This window comes from Siniperca chuatsi, linkage group LG3 (assembly GCF_020085105.1).
Source record: "Siniperca chuatsi isolate FFG_IHB_CAS linkage group LG3, ASM2008510v1, whole genome shotgun sequence".
NCBI lineage: Eukaryota > Metazoa > Chordata > Actinopteri > Centrarchiformes > Sinipercidae > Siniperca > Siniperca chuatsi.
Genome location: NC_058044.1, coordinates 22,349,625 through 22,368,748, shown reverse-complemented (window position 1 = coordinate 22,368,748; position 19,124 = coordinate 22,349,625). Strand labels below are relative to the sequence as shown.

At 38.9% G+C, this 19,124-nt stretch overlaps 1 protein-coding gene across 3 annotated transcripts; it reads left to right on the top strand.

The window, feature by feature from the left end:
• Positions 1-1,012: 1,012 nt before the first annotated feature.
• Positions 1,013-17,986, top strand: shoc2 (SHOC2 leucine rich repeat scaffold protein). 3 transcript variants are annotated; one of them, XM_044189894.1, is made up of 9 exons: positions 1,013-1,145; positions 5,978-7,048; positions 7,368-7,505; positions 7,982-8,112; positions 8,450-8,638; positions 9,728-9,850; positions 10,335-10,472; positions 11,334-11,451; positions 13,091-17,986. In XM_044189894.1, the coding sequence occupies exons 2-9, from the start codon at positions 6,346-6,348 to the stop codon at positions 13,297-13,299; spliced, it is 1,749 nt and encodes a 582-aa protein (XP_044045829.1). In that variant the 5' UTR covers positions 1,013-1,145; positions 5,978-6,345; the 3' UTR covers positions 13,300-17,986. The 3 variants fall into 3 exon arrangements, with proteins under 3 accessions (XP_044045829.1, XP_044045831.1, XP_044045830.1); XM_044189896.1 differs by lacking the exon at positions 1,013-1,145 and adding an exon at positions 1,150-1,279; XM_044189895.1 differs by lacking the exon at positions 1,013-1,145 and adding an exon at positions 1,406-1,625.
• The last annotated feature ends 1,138 nt before the right edge of the window (positions 17,987-19,124 follow it).

The window sequence follows — 19,124 nt, the reverse complement described above, 5'->3', positions numbered from 1 at the left end:
ATTAGCATGTTTAGACAGTGACTGATTACAGTCACATAAAACCTATAATTTCCCAGTGAGGAATAATCAAAAGTGCCTTTGTAATTTTAGTTATTGTACTATACAATCATTCAAGTACATTTACTCAAGTACTGTCCTTATGTACAATTTGGAGGTAATTTTTGATTGATTTCCATTTTATGCTACTTTATATTAACACTCCACTACATTTCAGAGGAAAATATTGTACTGTTGACTCTTATACATTTATTTGACAGCTAAATTTAATAGTTGCATTACAGAACAAAAAATGGTATACTAAAACATATCATCATAAAAAATGTATATTTATTGTTATAGATGCAATTGCCCAACACCATAATAAGTAGTTAAAATTTGCTCCAGCTGTGACATGAAAATGCCACTTGAATGTTAATGCATTAACAATAACAATCCAATAATATAATATATAATAATATAAACCTCTGAAAAGAACAATTCCGCATAATGAGTACTTTTACTTTTGATACTTGAAGTATATGTTTGCTGCCAGTACTAATGCACCTTTACTTAAATCCCCCTCCACTCAAAAAAGAGCTTTGCTTAAAGTTACTTGTTTGAGCTTCACTGTGCAGAATGATGTATGCGATGAAATTTACCCAAGTGTGATGAGGAATCGTGAAACCCCCAGGTCACATACACTGAGAATGGACTTTTCAGTGAAGTAGAAGACATCTTGTTTCCAGTAGTTACGCTTTTGAAAAGAAAAATATTTGCATATTCATATATTCTGGATTTTTCAATGAGGGAGGACACAAACACTAATTATTATTCCAAGCAGAGTATTCTTTTTCTGTCCTAAAACATTTCTGGAGGGGGGGGGGTCAGTTAAAATATCAATGTAGGACTTATATTTGAAATTATTATTATTATTATTTCTATTATACAAAACTGAAACAACACAAGTCATTTACTTGTGTAAGCTATATATGTGTAAATAAAGTCAATGTTTATCCAGGAATATTTGATTGTATTTCAAAGTCTCGTGATAACATTGGTTAGGCGTGAGAATGACGCAGTTTGGTGGCAGGGGAGGGAGGGCAGCAGAGCAGCAGTGTAGGAAAAGAGGAGGAAGCAGCAAGGATGGCGGAGTCACACCTCTGAAGGTAAAACAGTTATATTATCACATTAACATTAACCGTTTTACCCCCCGCAGCACGGTTACGCATCACTCCAGATATAATACACTCGCTAGCCTCTTGTTACGGCGTGTGTAACTCTAAAGTGTCATTTTGCGGTGGTGAGTACGAACGCACTCTTTTGTTCAGCTTCGGAATGGCCGCTGTTTTTCAGAGTGTTTTCTTTTTTTCCTCGGCTAATGTTCAATACGGGGACGGCGCTTAGATGCTGTTTTACAGTTAGTCTGCACCTTGTGTGCCTTCAGTGGCAGCTCTGCTGGGATATCAACTGCCTCCCCCGGCTGTTCTCTTTAGGTGTCTGCTGCCCGATTGCGCCCAGCTGGCTGCAGCAGAGGTTTCCCCTCTCGGTCGAACTCACGGCGGACGGGGCGGTCTGCGTCCGACAGCCGCTCTGCTCTGGCCTACACACACAGTTAGCTCTGCTTGAGATAAAGCTAACCGCTGGATGTGAGTAAACATGTCAGGGAAAACCTCGACACCATTTGCACAGTATAATACGTTTAGCACTAGACGTTTGTTTTATTTTTCCATCTTGGCCGTGCTGTACTCTTCCTCGTTTGACTCACGATCGCTCGCTAAAACACTGTTAGCTGGTGGGCTAAGTTGCTCGCTAGCTGACGTTAGCAAGTTAGCAGTCTGGCATAACTGACGTTTGCTTTGCTGTTGACGTTTAGCTTAGCTGCTTTTATTTCCTGCCTTGTTGTCAGTCGTTTTTGTAGCCAGTGTATTGTTCTCTTTTGGAAGATTGGTCGCTAGAGATGTGTAACGTTATTGTAGATATGTTCTCCCAGTCAGTTTCAAGGCTGTCTTAGCTTAGACATTTTCAGCGTCTGTGAGTTGGGTAACGACAATTAGTTAGCTAGTAGATGTTAGATTAACAGTCACAATGTAACGTGTAGCATTATAACTGTCCGCGCCAAGGTAACGTCATTATTGTCACACCAATGACCATACAGTGGCACCGACCCGGAATGCTTTCCTTGGGTGTTCATATTATGTAAATTAATTGATCTCGAAAGGCGACTTGACTTCCCGACCTGGTACCGTTTTATCGGTAATCTGTTTTCAAGGATTTGTCATTGGCACACGTAGCCATCAAGCTAGCTGCCTTCCTGTGGAGTGCTGTGTAGTAGCAGTAGCTGATAGTTGCCACCTCACCTCTGTTTTGCAACCCCCCCAATATTACACGGATAACCATTTAGAGGCCATTTCTTGTACTTGGGTAGTAGCATACTGTCAAGCAATAACACAGGAGCTGGGTTTTAGGTAATTCCTGAATCCGAATCTGTAATGCAATCTGCCATATCATAGCACTTCAGTTTGTTACATTTGCTTTACACGTGTTTTATTGTATTCTCTGATTAGCTAACGTTGATACATTTCTTATTTGATCCAAAAGGCGTTGTAATGGATAAACAAACGAAAGCACGAGAACAGTTGACAATTCTGCTTAGGCCTAAATGCACTGGCATTATCAGATGGGCCCAAGACATCCTTAATGGAAACTTGATTAGTCTCTGTGTGGGTTGTAGCTGCCTTGAAGTCCAAGTGTGTAATAGCACTTTATGGTGGTATTGTGTGAGTGTTGATGGACATGCATTAGCTTTTCTTCAAAGCTGTATATGAGTTGAACCTCACTTTGTCTACTAAATGAGTAGTCCTAACTTCATGGAACTCATAAAATGCTTGCAAGTTTTTTCATAGCTGGATCACTTGCCTGCTGAATTAACATTATCCAATGGTTTTGGCCAACATACGCCATGAGGACATCTTGAAAATAATCCGCCCACACCTGGATAGTAGACAGTTGTGAAGGCTGATGTAAAGGCTGTAAACAGATACAGAGCACCCATCAGTAGTGCAGTTTTCTGATCAAAACATGTTTAATTGTATGGCCACCAATTGATTCTGCGTTTTGTGCACAGCTAATGGGTTGTTTACATCTCTGCATATCCCTTCCCTTATCAAGGGATATGACAGACTGTTAAGGCTATCCAGTCATTACATTCATGCACAACAAGTGGGCACTACCTTTAGCTTGTCAGGGATGGAAAAGTAACTGAATATCATGAACCATTGGTTTTGTGTTATTTTAAAAAAAAACATTGTACCCAGCTATTACCCACTGTTTTGTTGTCCTCCTTTTCTTTTTCTGAAGTCAGAGCTTCTTTAGTGACCTGAATATTACAACTGTTGTGCTGTTTTTCAGAAACCTCTGCATGCATTTGAAAGACGCAACTAAGAGTATGTCTGCTTTGGTTTGGTCAATATTTTGTTTTCTTGACCTGGGCAAACAATAACAGAGTTCCTGCATGAGCTACTAAGCTTGTTTTCTTTGCCAAAAAATTCAGTATTGATATGATAGTCTTAAATGATATTACAAATAGTAAAAATTAACTAGGAAATTAACTCGCTCAATTGAATGTTAAGTTTTCTTCTGGTCCCATTCGGCCTTTTATTAGGTCTAAGCAGAAAATGTTAAGTCCTTAAATACAGAGATAAATCTATACAGATAACGTTTACATGCAGTTTGTTAAACAGAATGATGTACTAGGGCAGGGACATAGAGTGTACAACCATAAAAGGAAGTTGCTTGCACAGTTTGGTTTAGATGGCCCCAGCAATTGGGCTGGCCTGCCTGTTCTTATTTTATGTTAATAATTATTTTGTACACAGATGCGCCCATTACAGCCAGCGTTAGATGTTCACCCTCTTATTTATGACAGACTGAAAGAGCAGTGGATACCTTTTTTATTTACAGAACACACTGTCAAGCATTCTATCATGTAAGGGGTGCTGCTATTGACCCAACATTTCTTTTACCCAAAAGGTTATATGACCTGTTGTTGTGGGGGCTTCATGCTTTGAAGGCCATTTCTAAAGATTACTCTCAGCAGTCCTAACCTTTTCACTTAGCTCTGATCCTGAGCCAAACCTGCCTCTCTTTTTGCCACGGCTTAGCTTGTACTAGTGCAGGAGAGCTTTACACAGTCACAGAGGTACAACAGCAACAGAGACTAAACAGAGACAGGTCGCCAGAGACATTCTGGCTCAGTTTGTCATGTGTAAAGATCCAAAGGGTTTTGTGTTTCGTCTGGATGTCTTTGAGACGTAAATACTCACTGTGATTGTTGCGTTACAGACTTCATAGGGTATGGCTAAATAGCTGAATGCATGTTTAGGTGGGGCTGTAGGCTTACAGTAATGTCAATACCCGCTGGGCCATGTTTGTTTAGTAGGAGTAAGTTGGTGAGGTTATCCTTAGTACATTCAACAGATTTGCTTAGACTAGCACAACACACCAGTAATACCATGTATAATATGGTACTGACAGCCCACCAAACCTGTTAGTGTCTCACGTTTAAGGAAGAATATTGTCTAGTGTATTGCGTATTAAGGCTCCTTTTTTTATTGTATTAGGTTATTTTTTCTACATAATGTATCTTACATTGCACACTCAGCCCACAGTAGGTCCACCTTAAAATTTGTTTATATGATAGTTTATTAAATACTATAGTATTATGCATAATATCTGTTGAGCGAGGAGTGTCAGTGTGGTTTTGTTGTGGCAGGAAGTCTTGGACAGGCCCTCTTTCTTTTCAGCATGAAAAAGTTTTCAACTGACAGCAGATCTTTAGAAGTGTGGTTCACCTGCAAAATGTGGCATCGCTTGCTGCTGCAGGTCGTCAGTGTTAAGTATTTGAAACTGCTTATTTGCAGTTTGTTTTCACTCACTCATCGTCATCAATGTGCAGTATCGGTTTTTCAACAGAGTGAAGCGGGGAATTTTTGAAGGCTGCCTACCAGCGCAAATAAACACTGGATCGGAAATTACTTGGGCTTAACGTAACCGATGCTGTTCTGTTGATTCTGATCCTGCGGACGAGCTTGTCAAGTTCCTCGTTATGATGGTGGTAGAGGGTCATGCTCAATGACGAGGTTATTCACTTACATTTCCAACAGTGTCAAATCCTTTCAGTATAGATGCCACCTAAATAACAGACACACAGGTGAATCTGTTTAAGACAATATGCAATACATCTAGCAAAACAATCAAACATTTGCATAGTAACTAATCATCATCCAGTGCTCAAAACAAGGAGGCGGCTTAAGACTGACACTCTGTAAAAGTGTTTGTGCGGATAAGTACTAATGCATCAAATGACATCATTGTCACTTTTTTAAAAATCACATCAATCAAGTTGGTGATATAAAAAAAATCACACATTTCTTCCATTTGCCTAGTTGGCCAGGTTGGTCGAGCATGACTGACATTGGAGACCAAAATAAAAAGATCTAGTTTATATAGGACTCATTATTTTCATTTTTTAAATTTGTGAAATTATCAGTGTTTATTTAAGGGAATCTGATGCAGTATAGGCATCTTATTTGCATTGTCTTCCCAATTTCTTCATCACTTTCTAACAGTGGAAGCATATTCTGATATGTGTTCGCCACAAGAAGTCTATGTTTACTGTAAACTGTGGTGAGTAGTGTCTTTTTTTAGTAGGAAACACAACAAGTTTTGGATGCATGAGGGCAGAACATTCAGATGAAAATAGTTTTGTTCCTTTTGGAACAGATCAGTTTATTTCTCTCCGTAATTTGGCAGAAAACGAAAAGGATGAGCCTTAGGAATATACTGTTAAGTGTTTGAAATTATAGAAACAAGTGACAAATACTAAGACCAGAAACTTTTTCAGGCAGGCCTGTTGAAATTCAAAATGCTGAGAATGTTTGTAAAAATGTCAAATGAAATTGTAAATATGAAGAAAATTTCTTTTTCTTTTCCCCAACAGCAAATCTTCGAGGGATTTAAAAAAAAAACCTTGATGACCTTTGCAGCCTGAAAGAACTTATAGCCGAAGGTCTTGGGATTGTATGCAGTTCAAACACTTAAGCATGTGGCCCATGGGTGCCACAATCCAACTACTTCAAAGGATTTTTTCTCCCATGGCACTTTAACAAAGGAACAAAGTAGTAAAAATATCCAAAAAAACTTTGGATCACAAGGCCTTTATTTCAAGGATAATCATAAATGTGTGGGCCTGCACAGGGATGTTTTCTTTAAAAGCCTTCTTGGCAGTCCGCGTCCCTTTTTTCCCGAATAAGTAACCTGACGAGAGACTCCCATGAGCAACTCTGCAGGAGGCCCGATAACGTCGACATGAGTAGTACTTTAGGCAAAGAAAAAGATTCGAAAGAAAAGGACCCCAAAGGTGGTCCAGCGGGGAAAGAGAGGGAAAAGGAGGCCAAGGCTCTAGCCAGCTTAGTCAAGGATGGTGGCAAAGAAACGAAGACCAAAGGGAAAGATGCCAAAGAAGGAAAGAAGGACACCAGCAGCTCAACACCGGGTGTTGCCTTCTCTGTTGACAACACGATAAAGCGGCCAAACCCTGCACCAGGTACGCGTAAGAAGTCCAGCAATGCTGAGGTGATCAAAGAGCTTAACAAGTGCCGGGAGGAGAACTCAATGAGACTGGACCTATCTAAACGGTCCATTCACATGCTGCCCACCTCCATTAAGGAGTTGACGCAGCTGGCTGAACTCTACTTATACAGCAACAAGCTGCAGAGCCTGCCGGCTGAGGTGGGTTGCCTATCAGGCCTGGTCACTTTGGCCCTAAGTGAGAACTCCCTGACCAGTTTGCCTGACTCTCTGGACTCCCTTAAGAAGCTTCGAATGCTCGACCTCCGGCACAACAAGCTGAGAGAGATACCGGCTGTTGTCTACCGGCTGACCTCTCTGACCACGCTGTACCTGCGCTTCAACCGCATCACAACAGTGGAGAAGGACATCCGAAACCTATCCAAGCTCACTATGCTCAGCATTCGTGAGAACAAGATTAAACAGCTGCCCGCAGAGATAGGTGAGCAAATCCTACGTGTAAAGACAGGACACTTTACTCAAATTTAGACAGGGCAAGAAGCCAACCTTTTTACCTTGTGGCCACAAGAAGTCAAATAATTGTGGGAGGTTGTCAGCTACTACTGGGTTTATAGCATTTAGCTAGTGTTCATTTCCAACCAGAGAGCAGGTCATCTTGTGTGCGTAATGTAATTTACACATCTTAGTCTGTTCAGTACAAATTCACTAATAGCACTAATGGTCATTGAGTACACACCCTTCTTCAGTTCCAGCAGTAATACATATATATACATCTGAATTTGGTGTGCATCTTTCTGCAGGGGAGCTATGTAACCTCATAACTCTGGATGTTGCCCATAACCAGTTGGAACACCTACCGAAGGAGATTGGGAATTGCACACAGATAACCAACCTCGACTTGCAGCACAATGAGCTCTTGGACCTCCCAGAAACTATAGGTAATTTAAGAATATTTTAGGACTCAAAAGCCAAGTTAAGGGGCGATCACACAGAGATGCGCTGCTAGAAACTCGTCGGCAGCAAAACCGTTGCTTTCCTATGATACGGCACGCCTGGCATGCGCTCCTCTCTTGAGTCGCGTTTTTCTAGCGGTTTTAGACGCAAATAAAAGTTAAAATAATCTCAACTTTTCACTGCAAGAATCTGGTGAGTATAATGCCGTTTACTATGCCGGTAAATAGGCTAACTGTTGGACAGCGGAGCAGGGGCGCACGCAGCCTTGCTCCACAGGCGCACCAGCTGTTTTGGCATTTTTGAAGTGGCTGCGCCTGTAGCGGTGCGTCTCTGTGATCGTCCCTTTACGTGTGCTTTTGCTTTTTGTTTTATTTTGCCAGTCTGTGACTCCAACTACGTTTGAAAAAACTGAGAGTATAAACAAGTTTTCTTTAGATACATTTTTCTTTTGTTGTTGCAGGCAATCTGGCAAGCATAAATCGCTTAGGTCTGAGATACAACAGATTGTCAGCCATCCCCAGATCATTAGCCAAATGTCGAGAACTGGAGGAGCTAAACCTTGAAAACAACAACATTTCAGTGTTGCCAGAGGTAAGTAGAACCAAAAATAGACATGACATAGTCATTTTAAATATAATTGCTACATGATAACAAATAATGATGATAATCATCACTTGCAGTCTTAATTTCAATTATGCTGACATCAACTATTTCCTGCAAACAACAAATTCATGTTGGAGCCTCAAGCTCTCTGTACCCGTGTTACTCCTCTAAAATACTTGTTCTTTGACTTGCATTGAGCTAATCCACTTCTTGTGTATGTCCAAGGGCTTCTAGTGCATCCAGAGTAAAAATCACAGCTTACAGTGATAGAGTCCTGTCCTGATCTTATGGTTTCTGTCATGTCTCTGTTTCTGTGCTTGACCAGGGCCTACTGTCAAGTTTGGTCAACCTGACCAGTCTAACACTGGCGAGGAACTGCTTCCAGTCGTACCCTGTGGGAGGACCATCCCAGTTCTCCACCATCTACTCCCTCAACATGGAGCACAACCGCATCAACAAGATCCCCTTTGGTATCTTCTCCAGGGCCAAAGTGTTAAGCAAGCTTAACATGAAGGTATATATGCATGTTTGTCCATGAAATTAGTGACATAAATTCTTATGTCAACAGTTTTTACAATTTCTAAACAATGTACAAAAGATCATGAATACAGTCTTATTTTTTTCTGCTTTCTACTTTTATTTTTGCCAGTGCCAGGTATTATAAAGGCATCACAAGATTTTAAAATCTGTCATTAATAGGCCTTTTTAACAGCAGACATATGACTTGTCATAGTGTGACATCGAGCCAGCATGCACAACACCAGTACCCTGAAAAGAAGCAACTAAATGTAATTCAGCCATCATTAATTTTATTATTTACAGCTGTTCTTTTCCTGCTGTGACGTGTCAAAATATCTTGCATGAAAAAGGCATGTGGGAACATGTGAGATTGAATTGAACTGGTCATACCTGAGCTATACTGTGTCAAAAATAAAAATTATGCACTCACATGAGTAATATATAAGTTCTAAATCTTAAACAAATCATACGCTGTGAGGAATGTAAATCTGAAGTGGTAAATCCACTGTTTTTTAGGTGTTCAGCATTGTGGACTGTTGACTTTTTAACACAACCAAGATGGTACTGTAAAAGCTGATATAATCATACACTTAAACAGAACGAGGTCCAATGATGTATCTTTCATTATTTTAAAGAAGCTAAGTTGAGCATACTTTTTTAGAGCGTCTATTCTTGAAGGTGGGGTGAGAATCTTTCCATCAGAGCTGCATCTCCTGGTGTGTGTTAAATGCCAGTTGTGCCACTTTAGTTCAACACCATAGAGTGGAACTGTGTTGAAAAAATGCAAAAAATTAGCTCATATTTATCTCAACCGTTGTTCAGAACTGAGGCAGCCTGAACAGCACCTCTGATGAAGTTTGTATTGGCCTTAAGCCAGGCATGCACAGTCAGGCAACTTGTTACTTGGTGTATGTCCATACTGGATGTAGTTTGGATTTAAATCTCAGCTGGAAACATTTTCTCCTGGTGCCAGGTAACAGCTGGCATAGTGCACTGGTCTACTCGGCCTCTTCCACAGTCCTTGTGTTGACCCTCTGAATTGTCACTTATTTTGCTAATAATGGTATGCCATTGTCTTCTCCAGGACAACCAGTTAACGTCTCTGCCATTGGACTTTGGCACATGGACTAGCATGGTCGAGCTTAACCTGGCCACCAATCAGCTGACAAAAATCCCAGAGGACGTTTGTGGTTTAGTCTCTCTGGAGGTGAGTCTTGCATAGACAAATAGTAGGAATTCAGCTTGCCAGTCCAGAATACAGTGAGTTTATTGAAGAAATAGGAAGTCTCATTACATAAATCGTATATTTAGTGCACCCAGTAATTAGGAATAGAAGTGTTGAAGCCATTATGCCCAAACCTTAAAACTCTTATCGTCAAACCTATTTTCCTCTAAACTATAGTGACCTAAGTAAAATATGGCTGAAAAGCATAACACACTTTTTCTTTCTCAAGATGTTTGAATCATTACTGTTAAACATGAATATTAGATCAGCACAGTTGATACTGCAGTGTGATGTAGCATACCTTTTTAGGCTTTTTAAAGTTTTCATGGTTTCACTTGATTCATTTCATCATGGATAATTTGATTCAGGAGGATGTCAGGAGTGATTGCTTTATTGCTTGTGTCATGATGCTAGACTGTCACTCTAGATCTGTTTCTTATTGTGAAAAACATTACTGTCTTCATAGGTGTTAATATTGTCCAATAATCTTCTCAAGAAGTTACCACATGGTATTGGGAATTTGAGAAAGCTACGGGAGCTCGACTTGGAGGAAAACAAGCTGGAATGTCTACCCAATGAAATTGCTTATCTTAAAGATTTACAGGTAAGGTTTCCAGAAATGCACTTCTCTCCATTATACTTGAGGCTCTTTGTTTTTGGTTGTTACAGAATTTTGTTATATCTGGTTTGTATCTGTTGCCATGAAATAGCAATTTTTAGAGATACAGGAACATGTTCCATAAGGTTTTATCCACCTTCAATTCTCACTTCCTCAATCTTAGCTGTTGCTCTTTACTTTTAAAGGCATTTGAAATGGCTCATTATCAGTTCATGGCTTAGGTGGCCTGTAAGTGGATTTGAAAAAAAATCAGATTTTGGAAACTCCTGTGGTAGTATCATAAAAGACACTGCAGCAGATAGCGATGCATGCCTTTTTAATGTTGCTGTAAATAAAGGTAGATTTTGTTTTCTTACTCTAATAACAGGCCAGTAATTAGAACCAGGAACTAATGAGAACCTGAAGCAGAAAGCAAAATCAGAATTAGTATCAACACATTTTTTAAGCAATACCCAATCCAAGGTTAGTGGGTTAAAAGATACTCAAACTCATGTAGTGTCATTACAACAAACAAAAAAATGTGAGAGCCTAATCCTTCGCTATATGCAAATAATTTTAGTTTTAAGGAGTTTAGGTTAGTGGACATGCTGTCTATGTATGATATGTAGATAATCATCCACAGTTGGTCTCTGTGAGGAATGGACATTGGTGTTGGATATAACTGGGTGATAAATGGTTTGATTGTATCAACAACCAGTGGGATATTTTTATTTCCACAGTATGTTTGGTAATTTAATCTAAGGTGCCATTTTGTAGTTATACTATCTGATTGGGAAATGCAATTCTCAGTTCAGCAAACCTTTTAGAGCAAATTGTAAACTTCCTGTGCTCCTACTCTCTCATTAGAAATTGGTGTTGACAAATAATCAGCTGACTACGTTACCCAGAGGCATCGGTCACCTCACCAACCTGACTCATCTTGGTTTGGGGGAGAACCTGCTGCAACACCTTCCAGAGGAGATTGGTAAATAAACTAAAACCTCCAACTACTTGGATCAGTAACATGCTCTGTTAAACTGTTCAGGGCTGGAAAACTGTTGCTTTACTACTCAAAGGACAGTGTCCTTCATTGATGGTGGGAACCAGAACTGATCCAGGGATGCTTCACTCTGAGTGAACTGGATTGTGTGTGTGTCTAGGAGATGAGAGGAAATGGAAATTCTTACTACTTGGCTGATTTTTTTAAAAACCCAATCTTGAATTTTGGCACGCGATTCTGTCAAAATTGGTTCACGACTTCAAAATACTTTATTACTTAACTAAACACATAATTAATTAAACTAAATGCAAAAATAGAATAAAACAATAATAGAAACTCACTATTTTTTTAGTGACAATGTAAAACTGAAGTTATTCTAGCCACGATTTTCCCGCATGGAAAGACCTGCACATTGTATGTTTATATGCATTTAATTAATCTTTTAATAAAGAGCACACATAGGAAAACCTCTAATATGTTATTTTTATTTATGCTATCAACAATATTTGAAGAGTTGGTGCCATTTTTTGATCTAATTTTACAAATTAGTGGAGGGGGGGGGTTCTCCATCTAAAGTGTAACATTGTTTCCTTGATAAAAGCTAAACTTAACTGTTTGGATTTAAGAGCTTAACAGTCCACTGTATGTCCCACCTCTGACCCTTCCTCCGAGTGATTGGTCCAACATGGCTAGGCTGGTTACTGCTGAGGTTAAGAGTTAAGCCAAAGATTAAAATGGATGGAGAAAGGAGCTAAAGGTGGGTGTATTTTTAGAGTATTCAGACTTGACCCAGAATTTAAGTATACCAATGGCTTGGAGGTATTTAGGTTGCCATGAGAAACAACTATATCTCAATACATTTTTAGTGTGACAATGTAAAATGTATAAACATCATCACTCATAGTTTGTCATTAAAAAAATAAAAAGTTTCCTTACTAAAACTGAGATGATATACCAGAGCGTTGAGGAAGACCATGGCGGTCTCTTCATCATCCCTTCAGGGCCATTAATGATTTCCCTTAGCTGGTGCTACAATACATGTGGTGGGATGTGAATGAAAGGACCACTACAGTGTTTTTTAACCATATCATGTCTTTCCAGGAGTGGTACAAATAATTGATTCAGCAATACAATATCATTGGGGCTGAAACGATTAGTTGATCGACAGAATTAACCACCAACTATTTTTATAATTGATTAACCCTTTCATTAATTTTCTAAGCAAAAATACCATACATTCTGCTTTTCTTTGCCACGTATTATAGTAAATTGAATACTTTTGGGGTTTGGACTGATGGTCGGATAAAACATGTAATTTGGAGACTTCACCTTTGGTCTTTGAAATTGTGATGGGCATTTCTGCATCTTTTTTGACATTTTTTTAGACTAAACATAAATAAAGAAAAAAAGGCAGTTATCAATAATAAAAATAATAGTTACATGCAGCCCTGAGCATCATGATTCAGTAAGTAAGAGTGATGAGGGGCACTTTTTTTCTTCCTGAAAATCCTATTTTATTGACACGTATTGCTCGGAGGGTGTTAATTTCAGACCTCGCTTCCCTGGATGACAGCATCAGCTACAGTACGCACCTCAACTAACAGTAACTGATGTCTGTCCTCAGGTACACTGGAGAATTTGGAGGAACTGTACCTCAACGACAACCCCAACCTGCACAGCCTCCCGTTTGAGCTGGCCCTCTGCAGCAAGCTGTCCATCATGAGCATCGAGAACTGTCCCCTCAGCCACCTGCCGCCCCAGATTGTTGCGGGAGGCCCCTCCTTCATCATCCAGTTCCTCAAGATGCAGGGACCATACCGTGCCATGGTCTGAGCCAAGAGCAGCTCAATCCCAGTCCTACTTAACTCCAAACCCTCCACTTGCTCTGCACCCTCTCGCCTGCCCGCCCCCATTACGTGTATCATACACTGTAAAGAAAACAGACTCGCCACAATCAGTGTCGGGGGCAAATACAAGCAGAGGAAATCAAAGAAGAAAATGTTTCTTTCACCATCCTTGGGCAGAAACAAAGCGAATCTCGGGAGGCTTGACTTCTGTGTAACTCCAGAGTTTATCACGGTCATTTTAAGACCCCAGCCACCCCCGCTCATCTTTCATTCCGAATCATACAAGAGGAAAATATTTCCATCCTTTGCCAAAACTGAAGATATATAAAGTTATATATATTGAGTAACTGTGAGCTAAGTGGCAACCATATAAACCGTGCTCCCATTGCCAATGTATTTACAGTAATTACAAGCATCTATTATGTGAGCAAGGATACAATTGTATGCAAAAACAAACAAAAAAAAGTCTTTGGAACTTCACATTTACTGCTGCTGCTGTAATTTTAACTTTGTCATTTTGTTATTTTCTTTTGATATTCCCTTTTTTTTTAACATCACCTTTACTCAAGATAACTTATGTCAATTGCTTCTTGACCATAGAGAACAAAGGTCTAATGATGGCGTGTTTAGATTTCCATTTTTTTTTAAAACCTTTTTATGTTTTTGTTTTGTTTTTTAAAAACTGTGCCTATGTTTAGAGTGATCCAGTGGTTCATTTCTAAACGCAATTGTCCATGAGAATACAAAGATATAAATTATTTCAATAATTCTTCTTTATTACTGCTGTTTTTACTTTTGTTTTTCCCTTTTCTTTGTGTTCCTTTTGTTGTTGCATTAATCTGTTAAAGCAAGCGATATCAGTTGTAAAATAGGGTGACTGGAGATCTTTTTAACAAAAAGCAGCAGTAGTTGTTAAACATTAAGCTAGTAATGTATACATATGAGAAATGCCAATCATACATGCTTGAGGAAAAAAAAGCAAGTTGGACTTTTCTCCAAAACGGGTGGTGCTGTGACCCCCCCGTCTATATTGCTTTTGTGTGACAAAAAAGTATTGAAAAAAGTCAAACATACATAGGTGATGGGATAAATGATAGATGTTTTTATATATGTATACAAATCCTGGTTGTTGCCTTGAGTGCAATTTTTAGTTTGTTTACTTATTGGATATTATCTTCAGTGTTGGGCTGCATAGCTGTCATTCAGTTGATCATTGACCAACATATCAAGCGTTTTTAAAAAGACGTTATCTGGATCTCTGGAGCAAGTGGTTAGTGTATCAGAGCTTCAAAAAAGGTTTGATTATAAAACATTGACAGGTAACACTTCCTTTTTTAGTTAATATCCCTCATTTTTCTGTAGTTGTTTATTTTATTTTTTTGACCGGGTCTCCTAAGAATCTTAGTTACATGATGGAAAATGTTCCCTTTTATTTAGATTTGTAATTTAACTTTTTTTTTTTTTTTAAATATCCTCTTTTGTCCCACACTGTCCCAGCAATGCTGCTGCTCTTATGCACTTTTTAAAAACACATTCGGCATCCTCTATATTAAGAAAAAACACAGTAGCCTCTCATTGGTTATTTCGAATGGGGGCATTTCGTTTCATAAATAAGTATTTTATCTTTTTCACAAACGGTTTATCATGTAAATTTGTATCAATTAAATATAAATGTCTCAGAATATACTTGTAACTTTCTTTGGGGAAGTTTTATCCTGTCAATCTTAAAGGAACTTGCTCTGTTGAACTGTAAAAGGGTCTGTGTGGCTATGAGATATTTTAAGATTCCCATATCCTGCTTTCTTCATTGCAAGCGAAATGGCTTATTGCAGTTCAGATCAGGATTGATTATTTTAAATCAATTTACATTGAGTGTTTTCTTTTTTTTTCTAAATGATGAAATGTGTATTCAGTTAGTATTATTTCAAGTGACTGTACATTAAAAATCCCAACAAAAGGTAATCAAACCAAACTTTTTTTTTTTCTTTTAGAAAATGTGTTGCATCCCAGCTCTATATTCAATCATGATTCTGTTTTGTATTGAAATGTGTGGGTCTACTTTTTTTTTGCAGCAGCTTGGTGTGTTTTTAGTGAGCTGTGGTTCGCTCTCCTACACAGGGAGGCCTGAGTGATGAGATCGCCACAGCTCACCTCGGGGTGGGGCTGGGTCGGGGGAACGATGTACCGCTGCTTCTAATTTACCAGCAGAACCTGTTGCTGCTTTTCGTGGACTGAAACATATGCTGTACAAGACGGGGGAGGGGGGGAGGGCAGGAGGCGGGATTCGATCCACTCCAACACTGATACAGACTTCACTCGAAAACCTGACGAGGGACAAATCCACTGACCTTTTTGATTTGGCGTCAGGCCTGGTGGTTTTCTCACAGATCAAATCGTTTGGACACAACGATGAGACAACACAACAAGGTGCATATTTGAGCTTAACGCAGTTACAGTACAAGACTGTCGGAAAAAGACAAAAAAAAAAAATTGTAAAAAGGGCTTTCTGTGTTCACGCTCAACAACACACCGGAGGCATTGCATTCCTGGGTTTTATATAAAAGCTTTGGAAGTTTCTTTCTTTTTTTGTGTATTTACTTTTAGCTGTAAACAATTGTGTGAAAAATGCCTTCAACGAGTACTCAAAAGTGAGATGTGCATTAGGTATGCAGCGACAGTGCTGTGACCCATTTTTACATTCAGTCTGTTTTTACTTTTTTCATGTGCCATTTTGCAAGGTTGAGAATGCCAGTGTATGAAGACGCAGAGGATGATGGGAGGTGGGGCAGAAACTGGACTGGGCTGATCGAATGTAGTTTTAATGTGGAGGAGATGGAGATCAGCGACTGGCCCAGTCAGTTCAAAGTGTGACTCGGATTAAAATGACGACCATGTATTGCGTACTGGTGCATCCAAAATAATTGGAGAATAGCTGGTGTTTATTTTTCTATTGTCTGTGATTTTAGGCCATGGAGAGCATCGCAGAATCAAAGTCATTTTGCTCCTTTTGCTTTTCTTTTCTGGATCATACAACTTGTCTTTTTCTTGCCTGGTTATTTTGTACAGGAAACAAGCATGTTGAACACATATTTGACATGATTTCTGGGTCAGAATCGGGCGTTTTTGCATAGAGGACTTTGATTTAGTGGCTATTTGGTGTATCTGCAAATGCTCCCTTTTTGTATATTGCAAAGGGTATCGAAGCATTGTGTGGCAATGCTTATCCTACTTAATCTACATTGACAAGCAGCCTTAATGGTCTTTTTTTATGTGTTTGTTTGGCTATTCCTTGTGTCTATGGCCACTGACTGTACTTGATGACAAGCAACTGGTCGTTACAATGTAAATTTGGGTCTAGTTTCTTTCTGTCTTATTTTTCCTTTTACTCTGTACAGTAATCTGACGTTACGGTAGACTCAGTATTACAAAATCTGTAATGTGATGAGAGTTTTACAAAAAGACAAGAGTGCAATGGAAGATAATGCCATTATGCTACCAAGTGGATGTGCATTAGCTTGCGTCTCACTTGTCTTAGGCATTAAAGGGGAATTCCACCAAAACTGACTTGCTTTTTTATTCTGCAGAAGCGGGGGCTTTTCCAACAGAAATGACCAAAATCTTTGTCTCCCCCCCCCCACGTTTTCTCAGAAGGCATATCAGGTTTGAGTCATGAGATTGCAATATCAGGGGAAATAAAATTATGTGACATCAACTTAGACTATTAACTCAACTATAGTTAAACTAAGATTGGTGAAACTTGAATAGACTTTTTTTTTTTTACCACATTGATATCAAGAATCTGCTGTTTTGGACAGGAAGGAAAAATACTCTTGTTTTCAGAAAAAAACACGACTTGCACTTTGTAGATAGTTCAGGTTGATGTTGTAGGATCACATGTTCATCTTGAAAGCACATAACTACGTAAATGTCCGTTTTTTGCAATTAAACCAAGTTAATTTTGGTGGAATGGCCCTTTTAATGTGAAGCCGCTCTTTCTCTTACCTGAAACCCTGAATCCCTCCCACACACACATGCCCACAACCCCCCACACCCGCGCTCTAGTATCTCCATACATTTACTTGACTGCCTTATGCGCACCAAGCAAAACCTTTATGACGTTTGATTTAATCAACAAAGATGGATAATCACTTTTCTTCTTTTCCTTTAATGTCAGTAAAGGGATCTGTGTCCACGGATTGAACCGATGTTGAAAGCAAAGTTTTTGGGTCAGTTGTCTCTTGACTGGATGAGCAGATGCAGACATGACTACCTCTATGTGAGTCTTCATTGCTAACCACAGTGACCAAGATCCAGTCTGAGGTGTTTCTACCTGTGTACATACGAAGCCGCGTGTTGGCAGCAGGAACTTGGATTTGGACCAGCAATTCAGTACCAATTTGTTTTACTAAGCATCCTTCTGTTGTTTTATTTTGGTTATATGCCTTTACTAAGTATTATTTTGCAAATGAAAAAGAGGAAAAATACATTGATTTGTGTGCTTGGTTGTAAATGACAAACTTAATCAATGCCGCCCCGTTGTAAGACAGTTATCCTGAAACCAATAGTTGCAGAGGGCTACTTTGCAAATGGGTGAAAATGACCATGTTTGGTGATGTTCTGTATGTACATACATCTTTTTAACTGTAATAAACCGATAAATATTTACAAATTTATGATGTGTTGCATGTGTATATTTCAGTTTCACTAAACACCACTAACAGCGCATGAAAACAGGTTTTCTGTTGAAGTTTTCAGGTATTTTGCACTACCTTGTCCACATCTCTATTAAGATGGACACAACAGCATGGAAATATTTATTTCAAAAGGGATAGTCATGTGTTGTTATTTATCACAACACCATTTGTGTTTTGAGAGAGATTTAAAAATAACAACTTTAACCAAGATTTGGATGGATTTGTCTTCTGGATTTTTCCTTTTGCGAAAGTATTCTGATATTTGCTGATGAAAAAATGATCATCAAAGCTTTTTGTCATAATTCACAGAGAACAGAAGGAAATTTACAGCGAAATTCTTTGCCTGCTGTTCTCACGTTTCTATCATCGAAAAAAAGTAAACTTAGTTGGGGGAAATGTACATATATAAATGTAACAATGAAGACTAAAACTAAATTAGGGTCAGGGACGAAAACACAAAATTACTGAAGCTGAAAACCACAACATAGCTGAAAAATATGAGTTTTTCATCTTGGCATGTAACTGAAAATATAGCAGCTGAGTGAGATCTCTCAAACTTATTTCTTATTTAGGTGTTACTACTGACCTGTGTTAGAGCTGAACCTGTTCCTCGCTACAGCTGCTTTTGGAAATATTGTTGTCATTCATTATTTTCCTTTTTCATTATTGCTCAATTACAAAAATATCATTCAGAGAATAAACTTGCAAACACAGAATCATATGTAGAAGTAAAAAACAGATTGCTCCTCTCCTGTTTGTATTTTATATCTTACTACTATTATACCTTTACTTATTAACAGACCACACAAATACGCTGCCTCTGGAGTTTTTGCCCTTGACGTTAGTGACCACTGTCCTGCCGAGATACTAGATTCCAAAATCTCAAATTATCACCACAAGACATACAAGCATTTTAATCTTTAGGATTTTTTAAATGAGTTGTCAATCTCATGACATTGGTAAAATTTACTGATCCTGCCTTGGCACTGGTAAACTATACAAAATCTTTTAATGTTATTACTGACAGACGTGGTCCTCCCAAAAAACCTAGAATTAAAAACAGATTCAGTCCTTGGTTCTCCCCACAACTCTCCAATGCCATCCACAACAGAGAGAA